We start from the raw sequence: 19,401 nt of genomic DNA, 5'->3' as shown, positions 1-19,401 counted from the left end.
CTCCTGTCTCTAATTGTTATTACACTTCAAGACTCTACTTCTGCTCTTCCATGAGGGTACCTTACTGTGAAGATGAATTTCTGCTACTTTGTATGTATCCAAAGACCCCACTGCCTCTGGGTTGAGGGTGAGGACGGATACTGGGTCAAGTGTGAGGATGAAAAGCAGCACCCCTCTCACTTATGATCTCCTTAGCCAAACATGGTGGTGCAATTTCTCTAAACTACATCTCTGTTGAATAACCCTGTTTGTCCTCTGCTCTTAGAATATGATTTGTAAGACTCCTCATACCATTTTCTTCCTATTCCTGTTAACTCTCTGAATATCTCTGGATTGTAGTCACAGTATTTTACTTATATGAAGTCAGCTTTATTTTTTTCTCTCATGTTATTTTAAAAAATCTGTCCACAGATGTTTCTTTATTGATTATTTGTAGGATGATAACTTTTCCCCCAGTAGCAAAGGAAAAGGTCTCTTTAAAAAGGCACAGGTGAGGGTGATTACCCCATAAACCACGCCTGGGTTCATCTGAAAAACTGTGGCCACCATCCCTGTTTGTGAAGTGCCATTCCTACTGCACTGTTTACTTAAAAGGTATCACCAGGAGCTAAATTCTACAGAGGGGTGGCTGGTCAGCAGAACGTGTCAGACTAGCAATACAGTAGTCATCCTTTGTAGCTGGTACTGGCCTGGCACCACCTCCTTGTTTTAGCTTCTCCATTAGCAAGACCTGTCCTGCCCGCCCAACTAAACCATATTACTTTCCCCATAGATTTTTCAGTTACTCATTGTAACTGAAAAATTACCCTCAATAGATAATCTTTCCTTTTTATAACCTGTTTGGGTATTTTACAGTTCAACAACATTACAATTCATTGATTTTTAAAAATATTACATTCATAGCATCAGTAGCGTACAGAATAAGGTAGTATCACTACTGAGGTGAGACAAACAAAGAGAGAGCAAGATGAAGAAATCCAAGAGAAATACGTACTTCTCAAAGGCCACACGCCTTCGTGTTCGGTGACCACAAAACACGCTCTATGACCACAAGGATTCCAAGACTCTCAGTGCTAAGACTGGTCTTGAACTTCTGTTCTACTACCTTTTCCAGTATTTCCAGAAAACTAATAAGATCAGCCACGCTTTACTTTCATTTACCCAAAGAAAGGGAAATTTGAGAGACTCCATGAAGTATCTATATAACCAGACTTATTTTCATATTAACTGGGTCTAAGGCAGGCAATACTATTTTCATTTAGTTTCTTAGAACACTCATTCATTTAGACGCTACACTGACTAAAAAGTATGTAATAAGTCTACTTTGTAGTTACATGAAACCTAGATTTTTCAAATTATGCCTTACAAAACTATACAACTGTTTTGAGCAGCTGGGCAGTACTTGTGACTATAGTCACTTCTTCCTACTGGTGACATATTTAAAGAAGCCAGGAGGAAGGAACAGGCCAGAAGCCTTCAAATAATGTTGTACCCTCATATCTTGGTCTCCAAAGCCAATGACTTGCCCAAGGGTTAATCTGATTTGACCCTGGGTCTTTTTGCCAGGACGACTGAAAAATAGGTGTCCTTTATGGAAAACAAGAGTATGGGGGTAGGGTGAGGACATGGGTAAAGAAGAATGAGACATTAATTCTGACTTTTTGTTAAAAACATACAGACGAAAAGTCAAATATTCCCACACAAATCATCTCACCCCTATGAAGCTTATAATTGTTTTGTCTGCCTGACTTATAAATGCAAGCCTCTAGGGGCAGGAACAAAATCGGCCGCGTTTAGTACTCCACTGGTACTCAACAACAAAATAATAATGAAAAAGAATATCTCTATAACAGAGGACAAGTTCCTAATGACGGTAATCTTGCAATGAGAGATTGTCACCTGTGGGCTGTGCTCCAGATTTAATGTAAGGTGGGGGGAAATGTTTGAACATTTACATTTTGCTATTTTTAAAAAAATCAGCTTGAATGCATAACTAAGTAGATGCTAAAATAGCTGATTTGTTTTTAAACTATTTTTGTTTCTAATTTAGCATCAACTTAATTCAGTTCCTCTCTCTACCTATCACTTAGTTTCTTCCACCCAAGATTTAGTCTTTTGACTCATTACTCCCAGGGTAAATCCTTAAGCTTATAAATAAACACATCTGTGCCTCATTTTAACTCTTTCCGATGTGAGGCTAAATGAACCTAAAGTTAGAACTTAACATGATGATAAAGAGTGCCCAGTGAAAGCCTTGTCCCGGCCCCTCCCACTGCCCCCAAATGAGTAGGCTTTCATTACTCAGGGGTGTATCAGTGTTGATGTAGATACTACCAAGTGTGTAGGGGGTTGAAGAAAGCTGCCTTAAGAAAATGGCTTATGAAGGAAAGCGAAATAACACCATTTGTAAAATGAGCCACTGGAAAATCAGAGGCGAGAAACTCTACATAAAATTATTATGAAGATTTATCTTTAGTCCATATTTGAAACATGAGAGGAACAAGCATCTAGCATTTCAACCTCAATTCAACCAACTTTGCTCAACACTCTTCACTTACAGAATTATGATTTATCAAGATGTCCACACTATGAACCATACTAAAAAAAAATCAACTATTATTTTATCAGTGTTAACTTCCCAACTTTGAAAACTGTACTGTAGCTATATGAGACAATACCTTGATTTTAAGAATTACACACTGAAGTTTTAGTATAAAAAGGTAATTACTGAAGTGGTTAGAGCTGTGGCTATAACACACACACACACACACACACATGCGCGCGCGCGCGGGCATGCACAGAGGGGGGTGAATAGAGAGGAGAATAAAGAAAGTCAATGTGGTAAAATGTTAACATTTGGGGAATCTGGGTGGGGGAGTTCCTGAGAATTATCTTCTCGTAAAATTTCTGTAAGTCCGAAACTGTTAAAAAAAGCAACAACCACTATATCCCAGAGTAGCCATACTGTCTTTTCTTAAGGCAGCTTTCTTCATACTTAGAGATGACTGGCTAGAGTGCCTGCTGAATTCCTTCCCAGAAATGTTGATACTGCTTAGGTCTGATGGGAAAGTGCATGACCAAACAATTGTAGCAGGTAATCAACAGTAAGGTCAAAGCTCATGCTTCTCCAGGTTTGTAGTTAAGTCAACACTTATCTGTAAGTACACTTTAATGATTAGTCACAGACTTGTACCTGTCACTCTCTTAGTCTATACTTCCTCCAATTCCAATAAGGATCCATTTTAAATTGTATCAATTACTGCAACAGCTGTTCCAGGAAGGATGATGACCAAGACCTTAAGATGTGATTTTAATCTTTTAGAAATGGATTTATCAACAGGAAGCCAAAGAAAAAGTAGTTCTGAACCCTTGTCAGTTACAGGAACTATCAGTTAATGCCAAGCTGGAAAACAGACTGCTGCAGCTAACACTTCGCCTTCAAATCAGTACTACACAACCACCCGACCGCCCCCACCCCAGCACAACTTTCTTTTAAAAGCGACCCTGTATATTTGAACACATAATTCAAGCTGTAATGTAATAACATCTTTGGAGAAGAGTTCTTCAACTTTCTCTAGAAACAAAGAAGCAGTGCCCAAAATACTTTTTTTGCAAGTAAAGTCTGGCCCACATTCAAGGTAAAAATCTTAAAGATTGTCTCCTGTATTCTTTCTTTATCCCTTGCTAAAGTAACAGAAAAGCTAATCTGAGTTAAATGCCCTGTTTTCTTGCTTATATATGTATACATTTTTAATAAGTTTTGAAAGGGTGGATGGATGTGGGAAATGCATAGCATGTAACTAATTCCTCCGTCCATTAAGCTAATAGAGATGTGGTTTATTTAAAATTCTGAGTTGTGGTTCTGCTATTTGGGAATGGCTTTCTGAAACTCTGTGGGTGGATACTGGTAATGAAACAGAGAATTCAGAACGGCAGGGCGCATAGGGCCAAATAAGCTTTTATAGCAGAGTGTGTGTATGCACTAAAAATAATTGTACATATGTAGTGGGAGGCTGGTTAACTGAGCCCACAGAGGCACTTGGCTGTTCAGATAACTAATCACAATATGAAGTCTCCCATGACAGGAATGTTTCCGAGGTTAAACTGTCTGATTTTTAATCATAAAGAAGTAAATTTATTGGCTAAAGTTCTCTCATGTTGTTAAGATGCAACAGCCAGTCTTTTTTATTTATTTTTTTGCAGTACGCGGGCTTCTCACTGTTGTGGCCTCTCCCATTGCAGAGCACAGGCTCCAGATGCACAGGCTCCGGACACACAGGCTCAGTGGCCATGGCTCACGGGCCCAGCCGCTCAGCGGCATGTGGGATCTTCCCGGACTGGGGCACGAACCCGTATCCCCTGCATCAGCAGGCGGACTCTCAACCACTGCGCCACCAGGGAAGCCCACAGCCAGTCTTTTTATCAAGATTTTAACTACAAGAAAACTATCAGCCCTCTGCGGCTCCTAAATTGTGATTTGCCTCAGAAAGAAGGAGTTTTCAATTACATGTATAAAAACTTAGAGAAGAGCTCAGAAAATAAGAGTATTTATTGGTTTTTTTTGGAAAGTAAGGTTGTGAAATTTCTGTAAGAATTACTTTATACCAATACATACAGTAAAATTTTACTTTTAAAACAAGGCCTAGAAACAAAAAAGAAGTTTGATTTACCCGTTCTGATGCCCAGTTTTCTTAAGAAGGGGTTTTCTGGGCTTTCTGTCATTACCACCCTCATCTGTTCAAACAGGGCTGCTAACTGCCCCTGACTCCACTATCCTTCACTTCTTCCTTTCCAGGTCTGCACTTGCCAATCTGCTTGGCCTCGGGCCCTCATTACCAATTTCTGATTCCACCTCTTTTTCCAACCAGATCATGTGAGTTATGTGAGTTCTTTCTCACTTTCCTCCACACTCCCTCAAACTCCTCTTTACCTTCCTTTCATTCAGACCATCAGGTACATTCTGTCCATGTCTCGATTACCTACTGAGCATTTATCAGGCACTCCGTACTTTAAATAGATTATTTCATTTCCCTCAACAACTCAATAGCTGGGTCTGTTATTTTACAGAAGAGAAAATCAACGCTCATAGAGAGGTACAATTATTCTTCCAGTTATATGGTTGGTAAAAGGGGGCACTGGAATGTGAACCCAGGTGGTCTGCCTCTAGAGGCCCCCATTCTCAACCATGAACACGTATATCTCCCTTCCCTTCAGGATTAGGGGCTTTACCTTGGGTACAATCCTATCCCCTAGATTTCCAAAGAACCACATACTACTGAGGCTACCCTTTCCTTCTGTCTTCCACCGATGATTAAATCAGGAAGCACAATCCTGACTTTGTCCCAGATAACTTTTAGTTCAAGAGGATTAAACACATTTTCCTCTGATCCCAACCCCCAGACCCAACTGAAATAAAAGCACAAAAATAACAAGAATGAACCCACTGCAATAAATATAATTGTGTGTTTAACATAATCAGCAAGAGATTTTAAACAAATCTCTAGACGGTGGTAGCAACGGGAGTGGGTTAAGGCTGAAACTTGGTGACTGCAGAGGTGGTAGCTGCTGCGTACAAAGGAAAAGTCTTAAGAGAAGCAGAATGAGAAGCAGGGCAGAAAGCAGGGGATGCACTGAAAACACTTTTGTTTCTTTCTTTCTTTTTTGTAAAACAACTATACTGGTTTTGGCAGCAGGCCATATTTACCTGGCAGAAATCTGGACAGCTCCTGTCTAGAGAAACTGAATGACCTGCCTAGGCAAAGCCATTTCTATGGTTCCTCAAAGTCCAGTCTTCCTCCTCCATCAGGTTCTTAACTTCCTCACAACGACCCTGCCAGCTAACACCTCGTCCCCACTCCATTCCACACAGAGCCCCAGTAAAAATTCCCATTCAAGAAACAGGCATGGTAGAAACCCTGCCCACCCATCTAGGCCTTTTCTCTTAAAAGTCAACAGAGGGATTTCCCTGGTGGCACAGTGGTTGAGAATCTGCCTGCCAATGCAGGGGACACAGGTTCAAGCCCTGGTCCAGGAAGATCCCACATGCTGCAGACCAACTAAGCCCGTGCGCCACAACTACTGAGCTTGCGCTCTAGAGCCCGTGAGCCACAACTACTGAAGCCCGCATGCCTAGAGCCCGTGCTCCCAACAAGAGAAGCCACCGCACCACAATGAAGAGTAGCCCCCACTCACCACAACTAGAGAAAGCCCGCGCACAGCAACAAAGACCCAACGCAGCCAAAAATAAGTATATATATATATATATACACACATAAAGTCAACAGAAAACCAAGTTTCACCAGGCAAATGAGGAGAACCTGAAGCATGAAGTAAAAGACAAAGATAAATAGGAAAATTGGCCTCAAAGCAATCACAGAGAACTCAGCAAACAGAAGGGCACAAGTCTAACCACTAATTAATACAGTCAGAAGATATTACTATATGGGAATTCCCTGGCAGTCCAGTGGTTAAGACTCCGCGCCTCCACCGCAGGGGGCTCAGGTTCGATCCCTGGTTGGGGAACTAAGATCCCACATGCCACATGGTGCAGCGCAGCCACAACAGACAGAGAGACAGAGAGAGAGACAGACAGACAGACAGGGCTTAAAAAAAGAAGATATTACTATATGATAGTAATTCTTATTATATCCATAAGCAAGAATAGGATACTATGAAAAAAAAACCTTCAGAGAAGCAGAGCAAGCGCACTGAAAGCTTGATTGTTGAAATGCAATCAAAAGAAAAACTGAGATAAAGTCAACAGAATCACCCAGAACACAGAGAGGAGATGGAGACTATAAGAAAGGAGGTTAAGATCACCAATCTAGCAGGTCCAACATCTGTATTATGAGTCCCAGAAGAGAAGAGAACCATTGGGTTGGGGAATATCAAAGACAGTCTGCAGCTCCATGAAGGAGTACGTCAGTCTTCAGATCTTAGGGCCTAGCAAGTCTCCAGCATCTTGAATGGGGAAAAAAAAGGATGACCAGCAGATACTTACTACAAATTTTGGAACACCAAGAATAAAAACATGATCCTAACAGTTCTCGAGGTGGAAAAATCCTAGCTATACTACTTAGCATCAGTGTCATCTGACTTCTCAGCAATAACATGAAATGTTAGAAGACAACGGAGCAATGATTTTATCCAAGAATCTATACTTAATCAAACTTTCCATCAAGCTGGGGACAGAAGAGACATTTTCAGATATGCAAGAATCCCAACACTCTTTCTCTTAGGAACTTACTTCGGCGTTGTATTTCAAAAAATGAGGGAATAAAAGAGAACAGTAAAGGGAAATTCTGAGGTGACAAAATAGGCTTATAAAACATCTAGTCTAGATTGAGGCAGAAAGATGGTGGGCTCCAGGAGGGAGGTCTTGAGTGAAAGGTATAAATACAGATTAGAAAAAAAGAAAGGCAAGTGTAAGTTCCAAGAAAAAAAAAACTGTATTAAAAAAATTACGATCCAAATATAAAGCAAACTAAAATGTGGCATGATTTTTGAGCAACTGATGGAATATGACAATAACAAAATCTGATTTGGCTTTGACGTAAGAACATTCTCCTTACAGGCCCAGGAACTGTGACATTAGACCCACAGAAAAAGCAATTTATTCCTATCATATAACTTGGCCTCCTGGCAGGGAACAACATTTACAGTCATAATAATATAAATGTCATTTATTGGCTTTCAATTTAAAAAAACAACCTATGGACATAACAAGGAAGATTTGCTTGTGGCTATAGGCCAAAAATAAATAGTTAACAACTGTGATAATATAAAAAGTATAAGTGTAGCTGACAGGAGGTATGATAAGGTAGTAACTCTTATCACAGGTACTAATATCCTCGTTAAGAGATGGTGCTGAAAATTGATGGATTAAGAAAGAAAAGGATGAAAACAAATAACATACATTTCAAATGCTGGGATGAGGAACTGTGTGAGCTAAATCTTCGTGTTTCAAACCAGTTGACATCTCAAAAAGCACGAATATAAGCATTTTTTCTTTCTTTCACAGTTAGTAAAAAGATAACGTAAAGAGTGAAACTACTAAAACAAAAACTGTCGAGAGAGATGCTGTTCAGTTTTGTGGGGTGGGACCATCTCTACATTATCTTTCTCTTATAAACTATTCTGGGTTATGATGTGCTACCATGTGTTACTTCTGTAAAAATGAAAACATATAATTAAAAAAAGAAATGAGTACCACTTATTCTCTCTTCATGCTTTTCTTCTGGGTTAAATATAGTAGCCAGAGAAAGTCTCACTTTGGCCCAATATAAATTTAAACTATTTAATGACAGTTTGGATTAGCTACTATTTAGAAATCCTATTTTCCTCCCTCAGTCCACAGTAGTTCTCTCAGTTCTCTGCTGCTGATAGCTGTATGATCTATTTATTCAGAAAATGATGACCTTCAAGGATGAACTCCGTAGTGCATCTTGTCTCAGCTAACTGTCTATATATTAAAAGAGAAAACCTATTTATCTATATCTGTATCTCTTCGCTTATACTCTAGGAGGAAACTAATGCTTCTGGGTTTCTGCTTCTAAAGAATCTTGCTTGTGCACCTTTTCTATTCCTCCTCTAATATTCTCCACTTCTTTCCCTCCTTTTTGTACTTTCCCTTTGTATCTTAACAAGGGTAAAATATTTCCCTATCTTAACCACCTCTGCATCAAGAAATGCCTGATCCTGATTCTCCCTCCAACCATCACTATTTATTGGTTTTTAATGGCCCAACTAACTCCTTAACTGAATGACTTCTCTGCTGCCTTTATTTCCTTGTTATCAAATACCTCTTTAATGACCTCCCATCAGGCTTTGGTTTCCCACCATATGACTATGACACTAACTTCTTTCAGGTTTTCCAATGATCTTCTGCTACCCATAGACAACAGCTTTCCTTAGTCCTCATATTTCCTGACCGCTCTTCTCATAAATCTTTCATGATGCTGTATGAAGTTTTCTCCCTTCTTTAGCTTCCTTAACTGACTGGCTCCTCTTCTCTTTCCCAGCCCCCTAAGTACAACCCTTAGCCCCTTGTTCTTCTGTATTCATTCCCTTACCCACTTGCACACCTTTCATCACTGCTTCAAGATCGATGATTCCCAAACTAGGTCTATATTTTTAACTTTCTACAGGACAATCTACAACAATGTACAATTTAGCTCATCAAAAACTGAAAATACAGGGCTTCCCTAGTGGCGCAGTGGTTGGGAGTCTGTCTGCCGATGCAGGGGACGCGGGTTCGTGCCGCGGTCTGGGAGGATCCCACATGCCACGGAGCAGCTGGGTCCGTGAGCCGTGGCTGCTGGGCCTGCGCGTCCGGAGCCTGTGCTCTGCGGCGGGAGAGGTCACAGCAGTGAGAGGCCCGCGTACCGCAAAAAAAAAAACAAAACTGAAAATACATTCAACGAGTTTTTCTTCCCATTCCCTCCCTGCCATCAGTCACATCTTTCTTCCCTCAGTTCCCCAAGTTTATAAACTTTGCATGCTTTCTTCAGCCAACTCTAATCAGTCATCAAATCCTGTTATTATTATTTTAAAACATTTTTCTCAGTTATCTTTATTCCTCCATTCCACTGGCCACTACCACTCTGAATGAACTGGTTCTTCTTCATTCAGAGCTCTGAATGAACTGGTTCTTCTTCATTCAGAGCTCTGAATGAACTGGTTCTTCTTCATTCAGAGCACTCTGAATGAACTGGTTCTTTGGTAAGTCAAATATTAATTTGCACAAGGAAAAAAACCTATCCATATAACCCAGTGGCCAGACATTTTACACAATGAAGGACTCCTGTCACATTAATTCTTGGTTTATCTGGTTTGTAATATTGAGATTATAATCTATCAGGCTTTTTAAAAATAATTTAAGGCATCAAAGAACTCTATAGAAAAATGACAATTTCTCTAACAGCAGGAGGTCTCCTGGCAGATTAGTTTTGAAGGTACTGCATAAAGAGGTGTATTCACTTAAAGGCACCAGTGACAAACAGCAACCCCAGAATGCTCATAAACTCCGGGGATCAAACTGGTAAACCCTTTTAAAAGCATTCCTCTGCGGCTCTGCAAAGATTTCTCCTATCGCAAAGGTCTAATCACTGTGATTTAGTGAAGTTGAGTGATCAAAGTTCAACAGAGCTGTATCTCAATTTTCCCAAGTATTAGGTGCTTATCTGCTACTCAAAAGCACTGCCAGGTTGTTTATCTGCAGTTTTCTGTTCAGTGGAAAACATAATCCCCACTGCTAGACTTTCCCTCCACATTCCAGTAGCCCTCTATCACTTTAGGTTAGTCTAACACTAACCCTAACTCTAACTCTAACCCTAACCCTTGTACTAAGGCACTAAATTCTAAGCATTTCACCAAGGAGATAATTCTTTAAAAGAAAAAAAAAAAAACACATTTGTATATTTTCTCTTAATAATTAGCATAATTTATCCTCCCTGTCTTTTTTTTTTTTTTTTTTTGCGGTACGTGGGCCTCTCACTGTTGTGGCCTCTCCCGTTGCGGAGCACAGGCTCCAGACGCACAGGCTCAGCGGCCATGGTTCACGGGCCCAGCTGCTCCGCGGCATGTGGGATCTTCCCAGACCAGGGCACGAACCGGTGTCCCCTGCATCGGCAGGCGGACTCTCAACCACTGCGCCACCAGGGAAGCCCCCCCGTCCTCACTTTTAAAAATAAACATTAGTTACATTTCTTGCTCTCTAAAGCTGGAATTAGTTGTATTTATGTTTCTGTACTTATTCTGTCTCTTTATGGTATAAGCTCCCAGGGGCAAGATGCATGTTTATCACTTCTTTTGCATGTTCCTACAGAATCTACTACAGGACTTTGTCACAGTAGTTTTTTAATAAAGTACTAGACTGGCTGACTAACTACAGTGTCTCCAGTTGTCCTATATTCCATGTAAGCAACCACTTCTGAAGGTGTGATCTATAACCACAACAGCAGGCAATACAATAAGATCACGGCTTTAATTGGCCATGATTATGAAATATTTCTGAAACTCTTCTCAACGGGGGTGCCTTAGAAGCAGACACAGGTATGAGGAATAAATGCCAGCCCACCTGCTGGCAGGAGAGGCAATGGGATGCCTCTGCAGATAGATGAGCAAGCAGGAAAATGGATAACACAACTTGTCTTGGAAGCAAGCAGCACGATGAGGCAGTAAAAACCCATCAGCATACATCATCCTATCACAGCCTAGTGTCATTCCCAGCCTCTATTAGCCCTCACTGCATCAGCGCAAGTCCCAGACACTTTATCCTGTTTATAATTGCTGATGAGCAGTAATAAGGGCTCCATGCCTCAGCTCCGTCCGTTCCACTTCAGCACACACCTATTAGGTAATAACTTTTATTTACAGCCTTGCCTGATGTGCTGTTCTATTAGTACAGCCAGGAACTGAGGAGGGCAGAAAAAAAAAAGTCTCCTTAATGGGCAGTATCATTGTGAGGCTCGGATGATTTATAATGCAGCTCTGTGGTTGTTCTATCCCGCTCCTGGTTAAGACTGCTTCAGGAAAGCCACATTTCTAACACGCTGCCCTCCAGCAGGCACACAAGTGCTATGGAGCAGAACCTGAAAGGCACGCCCCCAAATCCACCCCCCAAAAAGTCCAAAAGTTTCAAAGGAGGAGAGGGGTATTAAATTCCCTTGATATCCTTTTTAAATAGTGTTGGCTCAGGCGTTTTGCCCCAGTGGAGCAATAGAACAACTAATTAATGGAAGTTCAGGGCTTTTCTCCTTGGTAAGAGTGCAAGCTATGATAAAATAAATGACCATAAAGGCAAAAAAACAGTTGTAACTGCATTCAAGGATCCAAGCAACCTGAATTTGCACAAAGCACGTGGACCACAAGCAGCTCAACACCAAAGCCTAGGACGGACACACACACACACACACACACACACACACACACAATAGCAACAAAGCTCATCACACTTCCTTTTTCTCTTTATACTGGAGTGCATTTTTATCCTTCAAGTGCAAAAATTCCCCTGACAAGACTGGCACCCTGGCTTGATATTCACTTGTATCAGCCTTTTCTCAGAGGGGGAGCCACTGCTTTTCACAAGTTAAAACTCAACCAAGGCCTCTGAAACAAGCCTCTGACTTCAAGTTCAGCAAACTTACACATACAAGTCTAGCTGGCCTGTAACACAAACACAGGAATTGGTGGCAATGGGGCCTAACTCTCATTTAGGGGTACAAATGAAAAACAGTAAGCTTTCCTTAAACTTTTCTGAAATCTATACATCGTGTGAGGTGCTTTTAAACTTACCTGATATTATTTACATATTGAGTATCGAATCATCTTATTATAATGAGCCTTGCTACCTCATTCTATTCTTTAATATATGCAACAAATCAAGCACATTAAACTTTTTACCAAAAAAACAAAACAAAAAACCCAAAAAAACCCCACAAGAAAAAGCATTTAGCAGATTATCTCCCTTCCCAGTTATCCACTCAATGGACAAAAACCACTGTCAGTAAACAATCACTGTGGTATACCATGATAACCTGTGGCTTTTTTCCTATGTTAAACATAGCAAGATGACACCTTCTAGCTTAGAGAAATTTTTGCAGTCTTGCCTAATATTTGGTATTTGTCCCCCACGCCAGGATTCAAGATGAGTGCACAAGGTAAAACCATTTTCTTTTAATACTTTTCCCCTTGCCGTGACAGTTTTAGTATGTTGATCTTTCTTCAATGGTTACATTAAATACTAATAAAAATGACCACCTAGAGAGGTGGGATAGGGAGGGTGGGAGGAGACGCAAGAGGGAGGAGATATGGAGATATATGTATATGTATAGCTGATTCACTTTGTTATAAAGCAGAAACTAACACACCATTGTAAAGCAATTATACTCCAATAAAGATGTTTTTAAAAATGCTAATAAAAAAGTGAAAGGTTTGTATCTTCCCTAATATTCTCCTGACGGGAACTTGCATATTACATAAGTAGGTCAAATTTCTAATTTTCTATCTCAAATGCTGATATTGCAGACCTGAGGGAAAAGCTATACCTGAAGGACCAGAAAAAAAAGAATGAAAAAAGAACTGAATTACATAGTTGAACTCACACCCAAAGCCACCTTCCTTCCTTTAAAGCTTCACAGAGTCCTTCTGAGAAGAGTTACCTACAGTGTATGATACTGACCAATACAGTCTATAGTCACTGACTCAACTCTCTGGGATTAAATGCACTGTTTCCATGAATACTGAATCTACCAGGAGATAAAACACACAACTGTAGGTATTTCTAAGATTTATAGGGCCACCTCTGATTTAACACTACCACCCTTTAGCTTCTGGATCAATTTAGAAGATCTTATATAAACCTCTTGGTAACATATCGACAATGAGACATTTCCCTTTAACTGGCATCTGAACACTGATGTGGAAAGTGTTTAGCACATCAATCTTCTCTGAACTCCCAGGTGAAAAGGAGTTCCTACTCTTGTCTTTGTAAGAACAGACAATAATATCATGAGTAGGCTGCCTGAGAGAAGTGAGTCAAGAAAAGGTTTTGGGGGAAAAAAAGGAAACAATGAACAATAACAGGCTATCTAGTTCATGTCACGGTTTATCACACTGAAATAGGTGACCCAAAAGGATAAACATGTGCTTTAGCAAAGAAAAGAAGAAAGAGGAGAGGGGAGGGGAGGAGAGATGAGGCAAGGGATATACAGTTAAAATGAATTAGCATGCTTCTTATAGAGTGGAAAGACAATACTTTCTGGGAAAACCTGCCTTGATGTTTAATGGGACAGTTTCTAGTCCCATCTGCTTTCATCTTAGGCAATACTACAGCTCCCTTATGGCCCCACAAATGGTTATTTTACTTGCTATTCTACTAAGCATAATCACATTTTTAACATACACACAGCATTTTAAAACCATCATTTTTCAAGTCTATCAGAGAGAATATTATTTACTCAACATATTTGCTGGAAGAAGAGTAAAAGTGAATATACGATATAGTGGAGCAAAAGTCTGTTGACAGGACCACCTAGTCTGTAAACCTGTCTGTAACTTTTTTCTTATTTTAACTTCAGAAATGAAAGGACTATAAAATGAAAAAACAAACAAAAAAGGCATATAAGAGTGGTGAACTAGGGAAGGAGCAAATTCCTTTTTTTCATGTGCTAAAAAGTCAACCTTGATAAACTCAACCTAGGGCCTAGAGCTAAGAACTGGTTAATGCCCCACTTGGAAGAAGGGTTCTTGGGTTGGTCACTGTTAAGGATTCTACTGGAGGGAGACTAAATTTTCCAAGGAAATTTAAGACAAGGAAGGCATGGTTCTATCTGCCTATTACAGCTTAAATTTTAAGGTTCATCAATGGCAAGCTCCAACAAATAAAATACAAAATAACATTTCTTTTGCTGTAACTCTACAAATTAAGTCTTACCAAAAAAAAAAGATTACATAACATGTCTTTAAATAAGAAATCCTAAGAAAAGGCAACAAACCTCTTCCCCACAAGACACTTTAAACATAAAAATATGACCTCATGAAGGTATTCACCTAAGTATCCAAATACATTCCGCAAAAAGTTGACTAAAGGAGATGACTGCAGCTCAGATTACAAGTTTTGTTTAAGGTATAACTTGATAGTTAGAAAAGATGAAGGACAAAAGGGAATCTTCTGGTAGCTTGTTGCCAAGAAAGCGAGCTCTTTCCTTCACAATATACGTGTTCTTGGCAGGAATGTTGTGAGAATTAACAAGGGAACATGTGCAAAACATTCTGAGCTCTTTGAAGAAATGTAAGTGTTCTCTAGTAATCTGAAGGTGTGATATACTTTAACTCTCACATTCTAACCAAAAGCAACCTGGGACTTGGCAGTCTTTGCTGACTGTAGATATCCCAGAGCGCTACAAAGCCACACCTGCACTTAATTTTTCTCTCTTAAATACCAAAATGATCAAGGTGCCATTATTTTTTTCCATCTAAAGATCACCGAGTTTAACTGTTAATGCTACGTGACTAAAAGCCAGCATCTAAAGAAAAGCCTTTCCCACCAAGCTCACAAACACGAACTGATCTTTCATTTGCCACTACTGCTGCCTTTTGCAATCTGCTTCTTAAGACTCACAGCTACCAAAGAACAATTTCTTAAAGGGTCCCCTCCCCTCTCTCACTTTTGATGGCTACAGACCCACCACTCTGCACTGCTGTCCACCTCTCTATATTACAATACCCTCTGATCAAACAGTAGTCACCTGAGATACAAATAGAGACACTTATCAACCACTCAGGCTACATTCGTTCCTTGACTTATTAATAATGGATCTAATGCTAACCTTTAGATCTAATTTGCAAAGTACTAAAAAGAAAATGACCTGTGTACTGAAGAGGTCACTAACTTTTTTTAAGTGCACACTCCCATCTAAGACACTTGGCCATGTACGTTTAATATGTATTTGTATGTGTATTTGCTGATTTTAAACTATACATATGGGCTAATACATAATTATGAAATTAATCTGCGAAACAGAAATTTTAAAGGGCTGAGATAAAGAGCTTTTATGATTTTCTCTCCATACCTCACAGACTGTACCTTGTATGCCCTTCTTCAGAGACCGGTGACTTAAAGAACTTTATTCTAGCCTAAGTATCCTTTTTCTAGCACACATCATTATTAAGCTGGAGGCTGCTTTAGGTCCAAACTTATGTGGATAGATTGGCTGGGAGGGAGTCAGTAAGATCTAATTCAGAAGGCTTTACTCTATGGCTCCTAAAAAATGACACCACTGTAAAATTTTTTTTAACATCTTTATTGGAGTATAATTGCTTTACAATGGTGTGTTAAAGTAATTATTTACTATCAGCTGTGCCTGAAGCCCTGTGCTCTGGAAGATCTCTAGGAGAGCTACTATCACTGTGTCCCTTGAGGTAGAAGCACCAGAGCATGTGTTAGAGGCATGAGTCCTATTCTTGAACAATCCAGACACCAAGAATACAGAAACACTTCAGCAATGTAACACTAAAAAGTGTTGATTCATAAGAAAAATGTTCAGAATCCCCACCATGGGCAACCTGCTGATTTTAGGACAGAGAGAAAGATGGAGACAAAGACAGTCAGCTTATGGTTCTCAAATCAAACCATTTAATTTACCTCTGAAAATCAGGAAGCTCTGTCCTCTAGAGTCAGGGCCATTATTTCAGGCTAACTGGAGAAGCCTGAGGGGGCCACTGACCGGCTACTTGAGAAGAAGTACAGCAAGCTGAACCTGATGACCTTTAATGTCCACAGTGAGAAATCTCAACTTTCCTTCAGGCTTTCTAGGAGATGACCTGCACATTGCATTAATTTCCTTCCAAGTCAGAAACTCTCAATCTTTTTCTAGTTAAGAGGGATGTATTCACCTAAAAGAAGGCCTGGAAATGTGTGACTGAGAGCTCAATGTCCCACTTATCATTTCATGTAAGGAGACTTTAAAACATTACCTTCAGTTCCTACTATAATACTGACATGCAACAAAGAATGTGATCAACATAAAGCCAATTAATGAAACTAGGCATGGCAATGCATTCTGGTACTTCTAATCTAACTCCTTTCTGCCTAAAATACCGATTGATGTGTTACCAACACTATCTAATGACTGGCCACTCTATACACATAATCTTTAATGGTAAGACAATATAATAGCAGCTACCATTACTGAAGATCTATTATGCAAGCTTTACATGTATCATTTCTTTTCTTACATCAAGCTATGAGATTTATCACCTCATTTTAAAGATGAAGAACAAATTTTGAGATATTTACTTAAAATCACATTTTGTAAGGGGCTAGGCTAGGATCTGAAACAAGACCTACTTCTAGAATTGTTTCAAAAACTATGTCACTACCTGCTATAATTCCAAATCTGTGTTTCTCTTTCTCCACATTTCATTCAGTGATAGGCTTTGTACTGTCTGGTTAGGAGCATAAATAATTACGATAAAATATGATATGATAAGCAGTAATATGATGTAGTGAAAAGCAGGCTTTAGGATCTGAAGGATCTGTGTTCAAGTCTTGACTCTATTACTTACTAGTAATATTACCCCAGGAAATATATTTAAATTTCTGAGTGCCTGTCTTGGTTAACTGTAAAAGAGGAATAACTATCTTGCAGAATTGTTCTGAAGATTAAATATGCATGTATGTAAAGTATACTGAATGGTGCCTGGTAATGTAGTAAGCATGCAATAAATGGTATTAGTATTTTTAAATACACAAGATAGTATGGGAACAGAAAGGATGAAACAGATCTGCCTAGAAGATGAAGGACACAAGTACATGATATTCAGGAGGGGTTCCTACTAGTTTCAGTGTCTAAGCTGAGCACACAAGTCTCTTTCCTAAATCTCTCAGGACGATTCAATGCGCTCGAGGCTCACGCCTTGATGATACCTGAACATGTCAGTAGTGCTAACCATAAACCCTGTCCTGAGGGCCAAAACTGGAAGGAAAAAAGAAAGACCAAAGTAACCTGTGTGTGTAAAGCGCTGGACCTGTAATCAAAGGGCTCGAGTGTTGTTTTAGGCTTCTGGCTGGAGTGGGTAAGAAGATGGCTCTCGGACTTCCCTCTGGCTAAGCAGGACGGTCTGTCTCACCCCAGGGCACAGTTCTCTTCTGTCTCAATCAGGAACTACCCAGTGGAGCTTGGGTACTGAGCACAGGTGGGATGGGAGCATGTAAGGACTATCTCACACAGCCCTGCCTCAAAACCGGTCATTTGGAACAAAAGAGTAAAATTAAAGTTCCTCAGAGTTCAATGCCTGGATGTTACTCTGAAACTGTGCAAGGACAGGCCTGTTTGAGGTTAACATCAAAACTATGAGTATTTAAAGGGGTTGAGGTTTCAGTGTAAGTCCGTACACAGAAGTAGTTTGTGCTATTTCTGCTGGGGAGTTAAAAGGACTTTTTAAGTTATGAAAAATACTTTGCGACCTTTAGAAAAACAAAATAATTATTTTGACTCTTTCAAATATAATCCTTAAGATACTCTAAATAGCAGGCAGCATTACTTAAAAAGGCAAATATTGTCGAAAATAAATTAAGCTACAGAGTAAGGGAGCAATGGGCATTGAGTGCTCTTTAGAGAGCTACAAGATTCATGGCTTCATGCTTAATACAAATGTCACAGATGCACTAAGGTTTTTTTGGGGATTCCATGTATCTGAAAAGAATGATTTCAGCACACCCCATGGCTTTAGCACAAATGAAAGGAAATAATTTTCTAAAACTATTAGGACACTATACTAGTCAGTTAGCCTGATTATCTGTACTATAACTTCTTTTACCCTCCAGCCATCATTATTTAAATAATGTTTTTTTAGTAGTTCCACGACTTATACAAATTAGCCACATGCTAGAAACTGGGCAATGATTTGCATTTTCTGTATGGTTTAGGTCTTAATAACATTCTTCAGACATGGGGAAGTAGGTAAATTTTGATGTCCACCTTCTCGGTTCTAGCTGCCAGCATTAACTCAGTGAATCTGACCTCCAAGAGCATCACTCCGACCTCTACTCACACCCCACTCCCAATACTAAGCACATAATACATCACTTCACAAATCATGGAAGAAATTAGAGCGTACTCTGGCAAGGACACCGCATTAAAACCAGTAGCTAATGCCTGTGAATAATTCAGGTAAGAATGAATCCAGGTAAGAATGATGTACGTACCTGTACCACAGGATCTTTTGGTTGGTGTGATTAATGAGACATGAGCTGTATCTGTGCATGGCCCACCTGGAAACAGAAAGGCAGGTACATCAGTTAGGACATATTCTCCACATACCCAGAGCTCCTATATTGCATAAAGAGAAATCTAAAAAGGAAGGGATCAACCTGTAAATATGCATAAGGAGGGGTATTAGGAAAGATGAAGGTGGTGATGGTAGTGGTAGGTTAATTCTTAGTTCAGTAATTTAGTCTACAGGTCCATATTCTTTCTACATTATACCATGCTTTTCATAAAAAATAATCGAGTCTCACATAATGTTAAGACATTAAAGAAAAAAAAATTAACTAGAATTCTGATCTGGGTAAGAGTAAATTACCCGTAAGTTTGGGGAAATGAGTTTTTCCACAGAGAAATAAGCAGGAATACTCCTTCTCAGGCTTATCTCAGTGGTCACCCTACTTTTGAATTTATTGCAAAACTGGCCTTATTTAAAGTGGGGGCGACTCCCTGAAGAAGAAACAGCTTGTCAGAATAAGGATCACTGTAATATTTAAAGACAGCACTGCTGACTAAGGAAGAATATCTAGTTTAATTATAAAAATATGATACCAAGAGAGCCTTCATGCAATCTTTGTGGGCCCAGGGATCTGATAGATAGGTGTAATTCAAGAATATGCAAGGGGGCTTCCCT

The 19,401-nt window shown here is 39.7% G+C and overlaps 1 protein-coding gene across 2 annotated transcripts in view; it reads right to left on the bottom strand.

Annotated features, from left to right (window-relative positions):
* The window catches only part of ZFAND3 (zinc finger AN1-type containing 3), a 325,453-nt gene that overhangs the window by 36,533 nt on the left and 269,519 nt on the right, over positions 1-19,401 (bottom strand). For both annotated transcript variants that reach the window (XM_082847531.1, XM_082847530.1), the window contains exon 4: positions 18,710-18,775. In XM_082847531.1, the coding sequence (XP_082703657.1) occupies positions 18,710-18,775 (66 nt within the window). The remainder of the gene's footprint in view (positions 1-18,709; positions 18,776-19,401) is intronic.

This window comes from Leucopleurus acutus, assembly GCF_964270905.1.
Source record: "Leucopleurus acutus genome assembly, chromosome: 10".
Classification (NCBI taxonomy): Eukaryota; Metazoa; Chordata; class Mammalia; order Artiodactyla; family Delphinidae; genus Leucopleurus; species Leucopleurus acutus.
The sequence above is the reverse complement of the archived record's forward strand: the minus strand, read 5'-3'. Positions and strand labels throughout refer to the sequence as shown.